Source organism: Podarcis filfolensis, assembly GCF_964270895.1.
Source record: "Podarcis filfolensis genome assembly, chromosome: 10".
In the NCBI taxonomy this organism is placed as follows: Eukaryota; Metazoa; Chordata; class Lepidosauria; order Squamata; family Lacertidae; genus Podarcis; species Podarcis filfolensis.
The window spans coordinates 45,552,126-45,565,186 of record NC_139612.1 but is presented as its reverse complement, the minus strand read 5'-3'; the positions used below and the strand labels follow the sequence as shown (position 1 = coordinate 45,565,186).

The 13,061-nt window shown below is 45.8% G+C and overlaps 1 protein-coding gene across 7 annotated transcripts in view; it reads left to right on the top strand.

Moving 5' to 3' along the window:
• CACNA1I (calcium voltage-gated channel subunit alpha1 I) overlaps positions 1–13,061 on the top strand; it is a 363,153-nt gene that overhangs the window by 244,985 nt on the left and 105,107 nt on the right. For all 7 annotated transcript variants that reach the window (XM_083573883.1, XM_083573884.1, XM_083573885.1 and 4 more), the window contains one exon: positions 7,353–7,450. In XM_083573883.1, coding sequence (XP_083430009.1) covers positions 7,353–7,450 — 98 coding nt within the window. The remainder of the gene's footprint in view (positions 1–7,352; positions 7,451–13,061) is intronic.

Below are 13,061 nucleotides of genomic sequence, written 5' to 3'. Positions count from 1 at the left end.
TTCTCAAGATGCAAGGCAGGAGATCCATTGCTGTCTTCCAGTTGAATAGATTGATGCACTTACAAAAAGCACTCTCAGAGCATAGCGGCACTTGTTTGACATGCTCGTGCGTGAAGTGAGTCCACTGGTATACATGCTCATTTTAGTTGTAAGACTTGGGTGGTTGGGGGCAAAATGGAGGCTTTCTACACACCAAGCACGGGCTTCACCACTGAGCGATGGCCCCCTTCTCAAATAGGGTTTGGTTCTTGAACTCATCAGTCAGTCATTTGCCAACTTTAATGCCCTTGTTGTTGGCCTGGCTAACTTTCAGGATTAGAGACTGTAGAAGCATCCTTGGGAAAGGTCTAGGTGTAGTCCTCTCCTCTTAGTGGGTATTTGAAAGGTGCATTTTGTGGATACTAATTCACACACCCCTGGGCTGTGGAATGCCCTGTCACTCTTTCCTCAAGGGCCCAGGCAAGAACAGGTATTCCCCCCCCCCCCCCTCAATGAATGGGCACACAAATATTCATCAGTGAAGTATTACAGTTGAACTGTTTCTTACAGCGTGCCAAGGAAAAAGGGCTTTGTGTGAGCGGACTCCAGCGTGCACCATGAAAGAGCAGAACAAAACCATATTTCAGTGGAGCCAGCTCATTAACTGGTTAAAATACCTATGACAGCATTTCAGTGCATGTGGCATTTTGATGCAATTTAATGAAGGAGAAAAGGCTTTGTTGTCAAACTCTCACAGACAAACCATTTATTGTTTGGAAAGTGCATCACCTGTTTGTGAAAAAGAACATAAATTGTTTATGACAGTGCCATCAGCCCTGCAAATTCTTCCACAGGGGACCGCACTGAATTTTAACATGATTCATGAATTAATTGATTAATTATACCAATTAATTCTATCAGCTCTAATCCCTTTTGATCTGAATGTTCAGGAGCAAGGCTTCAGAGATTTGGGTGCTCCTTTTGATCCCCTTTCCTGTGACACTCAGCCTCTTTCCTTGCTTCTCTAAAGAGGTGCTGGCAATAGCTGACGTTCCTTCCATAAAGAGGGATTTAAGAGCATATGGAGAGGCCTCCTGGAATAGACCAGATGTTCATTCGGTTCCCCACAGTGGCAAACTAGATGCTTCCAAAGCAGCTCACAAGTAGGCCATGGAAGCCATCAGTCAGCCCTCCCCACAGCGCTCTCCGACCCACCATTAGACAGAGGGAGGGAGGAAGCAGCCACCCCAGGCTGCAGATCTTGAGTAGCAGGAAGCAGCACTGACGTCTTGGAGGAGAGACCTGCATATGCTGTACTGTCTGTCTACCCAGCATCCCCTAAGGTAGCCTTCTGCCCTCAGGTGTGCTGTCGTGTTGCTGGAGCAAGATTCAGCTGCCAGTCCTATCAGCTTCTGCACGTAGGAATAGAGGAAGTTGCCTTATACTATGTCAAACCATTGGCCCATCTACCTCAATATTGTCTTCGCTGATTAACGTAAGAACAGCCTGCTGGATCAGGCCAATGGCCCATCTAATCCAGCATCCTTTTCTCATGGTGGCCAACCAGATGTTGGTGGGGAACTAGCATCAGCTATCCAGGATTTTAGATCGGGATCACACTCAACTCTTCCTGGAAATGCTATGAAGTAGGTGATCTACAGCTCTTCCCCAAGGAAGCAGGGGCAGAACCATCTTGTCATTCATCCCAGGCAGCAAAATATCTGAAGCCAGCCCTCAGCACCTGACATTCCATGGCACACAGCCTCCAAACATTTTTACAGGTTCTTTCTTTATAGATGCAAACTAAAGTAAAAGAGCCAGGGACACGTGTAGCGCTGTGGGTTAAACCACAGAGCCTAGGACTTGCCGATCAGAAGGTCAGTGGTCGAATCCCCTTGACGGGGTGAGCTCCCGTTGCTCGGTCCCTGCTCCTGCCAACCTAGCAGTTCGAAAGCATGTCAAAGTGCAAGTAGATAAACAGGTACTGCTCCGACGGGAAGGTAAACTGCATTTCCATGCGCTGCTCTGGTTTGCCAGAAGCGGCTTAGTCATGCTGGCCACATGACCCGGAAGCTGTACGCCAGCTTCCTCGGCCAATAAAGCGAGATGAGCGCCGCAACCCCAGAGTCTGTCACGACTGGACCTAAGGGTCAGGGGTCCCTTTACCTTTAAAGTAAAAGAAGCCATGTTCTAAGCCATTGCCCTGTAAGAGGCAAACTTGCCCCCCCCCCCCTTATAGCAGTCAGGCCAATTAGTATAAGCCATTGTAATGACTGACAGGCACCCAGGAGCTTAATTTGTTTTAAATTAAAATGGTTCATTATTAACTTTAAGTGGCACGTTCATCTGGTTGTAAATAGGTTGTTTCCATTTCAGGTTGACTTTGAGGCTTTCTCTCCACACCCTCATTTCAGATGAAAAAATTTGTTTCTCCATTCTGGTCTTAAAATGCATTGGCTTTGTATTAAGTGACCTTTATTGCAATGGAATAGTACATCTAAATGGGAGCATTTCGAAGTGATAGTGCCCCGAAGAATGGAAGAGTCACTCCTCTTCACCCCTTAATGAATTTTTAAAAAAGAAAAGAAACAAAATATTTCCTTTTTAACAGCTCTCAGGTTGAGGGGTCTATGCTGGGTCATTGTCACTGTCTGAGCCGGCCCTCAGCCTCCCCCACACCACAGTCAGCAGTGCGCACCCTGCTGCTTCTTGAAACTGCTCTGCTTTAAAGGTTATTCAGGAAAAAATCCTGCTGCGTAGGCTGCAAGGTTTTGTGAAAGCCCAGATACTCTATTTGTCTGTGTTTCCCTTAATTGGGGTGCAGCAGGTCAAGCCGGCAATAGAGATGCAGCCATACCTGAAACAAGACTTTCACCTCATCGAAGCCAGCAGAGATTTTGTTATTGACTTCCAGCGAGGGCACTTGGCACAAATCTCCTCCAGGGAAGATTCATAAAATCCAAAGTCACTCTAAGGCTGCAATCCTATGCACACATTTGCTTGAGCTCACAGACTTATATCTGAGCACATAGGATTGGCCTGCTGGGGCATTTTCACACAGGGCGCTTAAAGTGACTCTTTCAGTTTGTGCTGTGAATGCCCACCCTCCCTCCGCATCCAGTCGTTTATCAGAATGCACATTTGCATTACATAAATGCCTCTCTTCCACTCTCCCTTCTGCCTTAACAAGGACCAGACATGCTCATAAATAGCATACAAGGAGCTCTCAAAGACCACTTAAGTTACATGTCCAAAAATACTCTATAAGCCAATCTCTCTGTCTCCCTGTGACTAAGATGGAATGAGACCATGGGCCAGTCAGGCTTCATGAGTCTCTGTTCCACTCAGGATTAGACCTGTATAACCACATGTTTCTATTTCCACATAAGACACCCCAGCTCCTGCTATACCCTTTCCTTATGCAGTACTGGAAAGCTTTGCGCTTGGTCACCACCTCAGCTCCAAACCAAACCCCTCTCTCTGACTTGGGTTCCTCCAGCTTGATTCTCTATCCTCCCCACCCCACCCCCTACCTAATATATTCAAATCCCACCTTTCAAAGAGGCTAGCAATAAATGAAAACACTTGAGACTTTAAAAAAAGTTAATGGTGACTTATGAAGGCTCTGTGGGAAATGTCTCCTTCAGGCCTTAAACTCCCCTGCTTCTGGTGTTTCAATTAGTTTTCCTTGAAGGTTTCAAGGTGACCATCCGAGGTCTCCTCTTGAATCCCTCATCCCAGCTCACATTTCCTTCCTGCACTTATTTCCTCCAGCATAGTCAGCTGAGAGAAGTCTGCTTAGCCTTCCTTGGGAATGGCCTGATGGTGAGAAAATCAACTTTTAATAAGCCCTGAGAGGCAGATCCAGACACTATTGCCTACAAGAATTCAGTTTCTATTCCCCTCATGTCCCTCCATTATTTGCCTTCTGGCATACCAGTCCTTCCTAGAATGTTATTGGAGCCAAACTGGTTGAAGTAAGGATATATCATCTTATGTGCATGGTTCATTCAGAGCACAGGACTTGCTCAGCTTTGCTTGATGCTAGGTGGAGATGGTTTAGGCTCCTAATGCCAGTCAGTCCAGCCCAGTTGGAATGGGACAAATGTGCCTTCTCAAAGATGAAAGGCAGCAGGGTGGAAAGGGCCCACTGTAGTTTATCTCCCCCAAGCAGTTCAGGGTGCCATGTATGCCCTTAGCAAAGAAAAAGGTTGGAATTTGGATATATATGGAATGAGTGAGCAGGAAAGAACCATCACAGAAGGTAGGGGTGGGATATGAACAAGGATGACATCATTATTTTACAGCGGGCTGAAATGTCATGTGAGTGTATTATTCTGGCAGTTGTTCTGGTAAGCCAGTTTTTAGCAGGGGGCATAGTTCCATTTGAGCAAGGGCTGAAGAGTCAGAATTATTAGGAAGCTAAGATGCAGGTGAAGTGCTCCATCGGCCACCCCTCCAGAGGGAACAGCAACAGATGCTCCACCTCACCTTTCGTTCATTAGCTGTTCAGTTCTGTGCATGATCCAGGACAACAGAAAACAGAACTAAAGAGTTCGGATTTTTTCCTGTCCTGTTCTGACCATGAGCCCACAGGGTATGACGGTGGCTCACCTGGTTAATTGTCAAGTCACATAGTTAGGGAGATTGTAGTGGCAGGCTGGAATTTCAGGACCTTGGATAGCTGCAAGTGAACATCTTGCTCTGTATGAGCTCTGGACCTCAACTGAGATCCTTTATCTTCCCTGGGCTAGATCACCCCTCCAAGGCTCCCTTCCTGACCAGCAGAACATTAAAGGAACATCCTTCTGTCCAGAGCTTGCCACTCAATTACTTACCAGACATCTCCCACCTTGGGTGTTGCTTTCCCTTGTTGCCAAACAGGTATGGGAGTGAGGAGGATGAAGTTCCTATTGTAAAGGGGAAAGGTTCCTCACGGGAATCTGATTCAGGAGTGCTCTCTTGGGAATCCCGAATTGAAAGTTCTGGTTCACAGCGCTCTTGGCTGATAGGCTTTAGTTCAGGCTCAGTGTTGGACCCTGTCTGGGTTCAGCATCAATGCAGCTTTACACTGCTGGTCTTTCAGTCTCGGCTGTGTTCCTTCCTCTCTGTGCCACTCAGGGTCAGTCAAGGTTAAGACAGGTTCTTATGGAAAACAGGACACTGCCAAAACTCCTGCTGCTGTTCACAGCAAGAAGGAAATTGTTTTAAAAATCATTTGCCAGCATCTCAGTTGGTGTTGGTGTGAGGCCTGATTGAAGCATAATGCCATGTGCACCATAAAAAATTACCTATTCAAATACAGCTCTTTCCATTAAAAGCTGGACTCTCCTTCATTGGAGGTTTTTAAACAGAGACTTGGTGGCCATCTGCCAGGGGTTCTTTAGCTGTGATTCCTGCTTTGCAAGGGGTAGGACAAGATGATGTTTTGGGTCCCTTCCAATTCTACAATTCTATGATTCTATAAAATGATGTTTGTGCAAGCTACATCTCCAAAACCTAGGCCATGGGTCCCTGGCTTGCTAATGCTGATTGGACTAGTAATGCAATTTTATTTATACATAAAGCCAGTTCAATGAAACATAGACTAGGGAAATTGGGAACCGGGGGTTAAACACACTCAGCATCACTTTTACACCATGCTTGGGACAGCTCTGTGTATTTACTTGCTTATTTAGTTGACCTTTCTACCCTGCCTTTCTATCAGACCAGCCCACCAAGGCAGCTCATGACATCTCATTAATAAAACTATTGTAACAAAGCAGTTTAAAACAATGATACATAAAACACAACCAACATGAGAACAGAACCAAACACATACACACACACCCCAAAAAATCAGGAAGAGCGCCAAATAATTACTTCTTAAGCCCCAAAGATCTTCTTTAAAAACCCCAGCTTTTGCTGCTTGTCAAAAGGTCAGCAGTGAAGTGCACTGGCAGGCTCTCATCACCATAGTAAAAAAATAATAATGGATGGGGGGCATTCATATCCACCATGCTTTGAATGTCAAGGGGACAATCAACAGGGGAGCACACAGGTATGTTCATGGGGAGGGGAGAGGTCTTTCAGATGTCCTAGTCCCAGATTTCTGAAGGTCTTAAGGGCACTGGTGGAGGAAGGGGTGTGTGGTGGGTGCGGCCTGACCCAGGTGTCATCCTTGAAGGAGGGTGACATCGCCGCCCCGCCCTCCTAGGATGCTCGCCATGGGCGGTGCCCCGCCAGGATGCTAGCCCTGCCCCAAAGTGCACAGCATGTGCCTACTCTGGGTGCCAAAGCAGCTAGCTCCACCTCTGCTTAAGTGTTACAACCAGCACTTTGAATTTGGCTTGGAAACAAATTGGTAGAGTGGAAGTGGAGAGTGGAAGTGATATGAATGTCTCTTTCCATAGAAACCTGAAGTTTCCAAAGGCTTTTGCATGATACAGAAAGGGAGAGGCCTATGGGTTCAGAGGACCGGATGCAAGGAGGGAGGTCTTTGGGAGTCAGATTTTGTCATCGTCATCTCTCCCACCACCAGTTTCTCATCTCTAAACAGCAGTATCTGCTTTCTTACATCCAAGGAAACTCCTAGAAAATATGTATTGCATACACAAGTGCCACCATCTGGGTCAGGAAATCTGTCTGATGCCACTGTGCTCAGTGTTAGGCTAACCTTTCTCCTACCCCACCCCCATCAAGCCTCTGTGGTTCAGGAGCTCCTTCCAATGTTTTTTGGCTTGGTGGCCCCTTTGCTGATCTTTTCTCTCCTGCCTCCAGGGCAATGGGGGGTGCAGTGTTCTATAACCACAGCAAAGCCCCTTATCCCTTGCAACAAACAAAGCAGGTAAATGCCAGGAAGAGGGCTCAGCAGAGTCTCCGGGCTAGGAGTTCCTGACAGCTTATCAGAGCTGCTCTTTCAGCTCATCTCTATTCCAAAGGGCATGGATTGTGGCAGCTCAATTTTCCACCGTGGGATTTTGGCGCCTGCTTCCGTGAAGCACCAGGTGCTCATGCTCAGTTCTAAGGGTCTCCCAGAGGGGATCTATGCTCTGATTATTGTCTCAATAGTGTCACCAACACCCTTTCATTGACATGCAGCGTGAGATATGCCGCCCTGAATGTCAGTCATTTGCTTGGTAACTCCAGCCTTGGCGAGTGGGCAGGAGGCACACTCACATATGATTAGCATGCGTGGAGCAGTGCTTCATTTCTAATACTTCTCTACCGGCAAAGTCTCAGGATAGTCTGATGAGGAAGAAATGACACACTGAAGGGATTTTGTGCCATCCTGCCTATGTGAACAGCTTCAGCTCCTGCCTTGCTCATCTCCCCTGCTAGTTTCAAGCATGTCTCTCACTTTCCATTATCTTTCCTCTCTCCTTTTTTTGCAGGATGGTGGAATATTCTCTGGATCTCCAGAATATCAACCTGTCTGCAATCCGCACTGTGCGCGTCCTGAGGCCCCTCAAAGCCATCAACCGTGTGCCTAGTAAGTCTATCTGCCTTTCTTCTTTCAATCTCTCTCTCTCTCTCTCTCTCTCTCTCTCTCTCTCTCTCTCTTTCTCTCTCTTTCTCTCTCTCTATTTTCTTAGGGGGGTTGCACACACTGTTTTCTTAAAGGGATTGGGGTTGAGAGCACACATACGCATCCAGCACATTCAGAACTTACTAGCCACATGGCACCTGCGTCTCTCACACCCATTTGCACTGCTGTCTGTGCAAGGGGAGCAAATCAGCTTATCCGGCACATCCAGTCCCTTCCAGCTACTCGGTACTTGAACCCAGACTATGCTGATCTCTCCTACCCTCCTGAACTGCTGTCTGGGGAATTCATGAGCTGTGCACGGACAGCAAAATCCTTTTAAGAGAAAGGACAACATTCACAACAGAAATTATGAGCTAAAACACTAAACTGGGATTAAAGGAACTTTAGAACAGGCCTTACTAGGAAATACTTAGCAAGGCTTCTGCGAAAGGAAGTTCCGTCATACCAGCATTTTGGGGTTTGTTGGAAGCATCATCACACAGATGGGTAAGAGGGAATCTGGTAGATGATATGGGTGGGATTCCCTAACCGGCCCTGTCAAAGAACATTTTGCTATTAGGAAAGTGATGGTGAAATGCATTGAAAGGTGTGGAATGAGTGAAGAATTAATCGGAGAATGTGTGAACCCCACACAAGCAAATCAGAATGAATTATCATTGTCACACGACGACCCCATAAACAGATTGGAATAAATGCTCAATAAAGACCGGACATAGTCTAACCATGGCACAAGCATTGTGCAAACAAATCAGGATGAATGCTGAATAAACAGGTTGTCTGTTTATTCAGAATACTTCATTTTGGAAAGGTTATGGTGCCAACGGTTGACCCACTTCAGGTTAGGACATTACCCTGTTGTGGGTCATGGTGTAAGTGCTGAACACTATTTTAGAGAAAAAGTCTCTCATATTTGTGCTTCTCTTAGAGAATGGGGGGTTTCGCCAAATTGGTTGTGTCAGCGACAGGGGGAATTTGAGAGACAGGAGTAAACAGCTTTGATTATGGATGCTTCAAACCTGTACTGCTCTTCCTTTTATGAAACTGGAGTCTTTGGGAGATCTGCCTGCTGTAGAGAAGGAAGTTAGGCTTACTGTGCTCCACCTGGGCTTGTCCTACATTTATTGATAACTTCTGTGTAAGGGACTTGTTATTAGACCCGGCGGCTAGGGCAGCATTAAGAAGAGTTGGGACACAGAGGGCTGCTTTTGTTGCTGCTCCCTCTACTCTTCCACATCTTTCTCACACCATTGCAATACTTGCTGTGGCTATGCTAAGCCCCAGACCCATGACTACGGGGCAGAGCCTTTTCTTTGCATGCAAAAGGTACAGTGGTACCTCAGGTTACGTTACCTTCAGGTAACGTAATTTCGGGTTGTGAATGTGGCAAACCCGGAAGTATACACCGGAAGTTTTGCCGCACGTGCATGCTCAGAAGCTCTCTATTGTGCCATGCGCATGCGCAGAAGCAGCGCCTCTGGATATGGACTTTTCGGGGTAAGTAAGGACCCTCGGGATGAATTAAGTTCATATCCAGAGGGTCCACTGTCTTGGGTTCAGCTTCTAACATCTTCAGGTGGAGTTGTGAGAGATCCCGCCTGAAATCCTAGAGACACATTGCCAATCAATATAGACAACATGGAGTTCGATGGGCCAATCTTCTTTGTTTGTTTCCTTTGTTTGTAGCAGCCTATCGAAGAGAAGCAGAGATGAGGAAAGCATATGGTGCATCATGTGGGGGGGGGTTGGTGGGTGCAGCTCAGAGGACATGCTTTGCAAGCAGAAGGTCTCCATTTAAATCCCTGGCTTCTCCAGTTAAGGCTAGAAAAGACTAAAACCCAGAGAACCACTGCTAGATAGACAGTATTGAGCTAAGTGGAGCAGAGGCAGCTTCCTGTGTTCCTAATATAGGTGGCAAAGCAACAAGGACCACGGATTGTATCTTGTATAAGTGTGATGCTTAAAGAACTGTAGGGACCATTTCTGGAACCAGTTTTGGGATTTCACCAGAAGGTTGCCCCTTGGGGCGCTAGTGTTTATTGGTCATGAGGGAAGTGTGTAATTATTTTTCCATTTTCCTTGAAGCTAAGATGTTAGGTGTGGGATTTTTAACTTGGCAATGTCCCCTACACTCCCCTTTCTCCCCCAATCCCTAAGGCCCCATCTCACAGGCCTGCTTTGAAATCTTGGTCTCTGTATTAAGCTACTTTCAGTACTCCAGTACTTTTTTGAAAAGAGCTTTTTAAAGCACAGAATAATATGATTTATATTCCTTCAACTAGTCCAGGTAACATCAGAAGCCTATGGAGGAGCCTGTAGCAGAGCCCCAGGCGTAGTCAGATGAATTAAATGCCAAATGTAAACATTCTCACTGGAAGTCTAATTTACAAGCATTTGGTATGTGTATGGATAATGGCTTTGCAGCAGCAAATTAGAGCCTTAAGCAAAGAAGGGAGAATTTCCAGCCCTTACCCTGTTTTCTTGGACTGTGCTGGTAGCATTTGGAGAAGCTACAGACATTTTGTTGGTTTGATTCCCTGTTATAAATGTGCTTTGATTTAGGAAGCCTTGCTCAGTAGATTATTAAGTGACCTTTCTTCCCTGGATACTTAGAATCACAGAATTGTAAAGTTGGAAGGACCCCAAGGGTCATCTAGTCCAACCCCCTGCAAAGCAGGAATCACAGCTAAAGATCCTCTGACAGATAACCATCCAACTTCTGTTTAAAAACCTCTAGTAAAGAAGAGTCCACCACCTTTCAAGGAAGTTAGTTACACTGCAGAACAGCTCTTACCATCAGAAAATTCTTCCTAATGTTTAGTCGGAATCTCCTTTCTTGTTCTGCAGTTTTCTGTGTCTCCCCAGGAAAAAGAATTGTTAAACCACACACTGGGAGTTGTAGCAGTGTGAGGGGAATAAAAAAGGTAAAGGGACCCCTGACCATTAGGTCCATTCGTGACCGACTCTGGGGTTGCGGCGCTCATCTCGCTTTATTGGCCGAGGGAGCCGGCGTACAGCTTCTGGGTCATGTGGCCAGCATGACTAAGCCACTTCTGGCGAACCAGAACAGTGCACGGAAACGCTGTTTACCTTCCCGCCGGAGCGGTACCTATTTATCTACTTGCACTTTGACGTGTTTTCGAACTGCTAGGTTGGCAGAAGCAGGGACCAAGCAACAGGAGCTCACCCCGTTGTGGGGATTCGAACCGCTGACCTTCTGATCGGCAAGTCCTAGGCTCTGTGATTTAACCCACAGCGCCACCTGCACCCCGGTGAGGGGAATAGGTGTCTCCTAAAAACTTTTGGCACCCTCATTAACAAACTATAGTTTGAAATCTCTTTCGGGTGAAGTCATCACTGTTTAAAGCGGTTTGCTTCTGATTTAAATGTATGGTGCAGATGGAGCCTTAGCTATGTCTGGGTTTGCTGAAGCATAAGAACACAGATGAATGAATACATGTTCCAACATTTAACCCAGGGTTGGGAACCTCGGGCCCAGGGCCAAACATGGCCATCCAAGTCTCCTTATCTGGGCCTCAGGAGTCTCCTGAAGCCACATCCCTCACTGGCCCTGCTTCACACTATCTTTGAGTGTTCTTGACCTCCTGGAAGATGTCCTTGAACTCTGATATGCCTCTTGCTTCCCTGGATGAAGAACAGAGAGGGGCATGTCTACTGTGCAAATGCAAAATTTGCATTCATTGCTCTGCCTGCTTTTACTGCCTCTGGAAAGTTACCCAGAAGGGAACGGAGCTCTCAAGCTGACAAGGGCTCGTCATTCTTGATGTAACCAATCATACGGTGATGTGTGCATGGTGTGCCTCCTTTTCCCAACTTGGGAGTGATATCTATGCAAGGAAGCAACCTGGTGTAAAGCAGTCCTAAAACTGTGCCATTGCTCTGCAAGTTAGGGACGAGGAGCACGGCATTTGCTGTCTCCTGCATGACTCCCCTTGTAATCTAAAAATACTCTAAGACCTATGCTACATGGAGGGAAGTGAGATAATGGGCACCTCCCCCCCCCCGTTCATCTTGCTTCTACTTTTGTCCCCGCTTCCTCCTCTGCAGCTCTGTGTGCATGATATATAAATATGAGTCAGGCTCCACTGGGAGCTGAACCATCAGAATCTGCTAGGCGACGGTGTGAACCGGGATGCAGTTGCTCTGTATACACACACAGTATAGTTTAACGGAGTCCCCCCCCCAACATGTCAGGTTTCAGGCCAGAGAAACAGACGCGTTTCAGTAGAATAGTTACTAGGGAGGGAAAGTGCGAGAGCACAATAGAATAGAAGCAGGGATTGTGTTCTTCTTGCTGCTTTAAAATATCACCTCCCTCCTGAGGGCAATGCGGAGCCAAGGCTGCAGCACGGCTGGTATTCCACTGTGTTTATTAACTCCGATCAAATAATGCCAGCAGTGTTTGCCCAACTAGGCATCACACAGCGGCTGGTAATGAATTAGTAATTATTAATAACTATTTCTGTGCAGGGTCACCAAAAAAAGACAGGGTTCCTTTGCCTGATGAAGGGTAAAGTGAGGCTATGCACATCACACTGTATAAGGAACCCCCTTTCATTGCTTTGTTCAGTAGATTAAATCTTTATGTATTTATTTATATGTTTTCCTTGATTTATATTTTTATCCTGCCTTTCTGCTGAAGCATTAGGGTGACTCCTGCTTCACACCACACTCCAGGACCCTAGATAGTAGGCCATCTAACACAATGGCTCATACAGTGTTCTGTTCATTCCTGTGCCTGTTTCCTGAACAGCAACTGAGTTGGGATGGCAGAAAAATAAGATTCAGTTTGCATTTGAAAAGCTGAACTTATCAAATCCACACATTCCAAAGCGATATGAGAACTGGAATATAGCCATCCTTTAAAATTTACTCTTGGCCCAAATTTTGGGATTTGGTTCTCCAGCCAAACGTGGTTTACATTAGGAGAGTGTGTGCATAAAAAAATGATCATATTGGTGAAAATAACATAACAAAGATGCATTATATGAGGGTAAATTGCTTGCAGTACTGTGTATATTGGTCATCAGGGCATACAAAATGTATTTGTGAGGAGCAAATTCACGCTAAAATGCTGAAGAATTTTCATGAGGCTTTTTATAAAAAGAAAAGAATCACAAATTGCTGCAAAAGTGAACTGAATTTGTTATTGGGGAAATGAGAAGCCAAGAGAAGTGATTCTTCCATTCGTTCTCCCAAGTGAGTACAGAGGATTGTCACTCTGGCCTTGTACAAAGTTTGCCTCTCCCCACCCCTGCAAAAAAAAAAAAAAGAGAAGCCTTTAGTAGGCCCCAGCCCCTGCCATGTGCTTTTTCTTCATTCCTGTTTTTCACTTTAGCTTGAGAAGTTCATTATCTGGGATGGGCAATTAAAATATCACCAGTCTTACTATGGCACATACATGGGCTTGTTTGTTTTTACTTTGGTTATATTGTTGTAGAGAGTTTGAGTATTTGATACCTTGCACTATGTACCACAAAATATATATTTAAATAGATTATTTTAGCTCAATGTATGCCATTTCTAAAAAAAATTA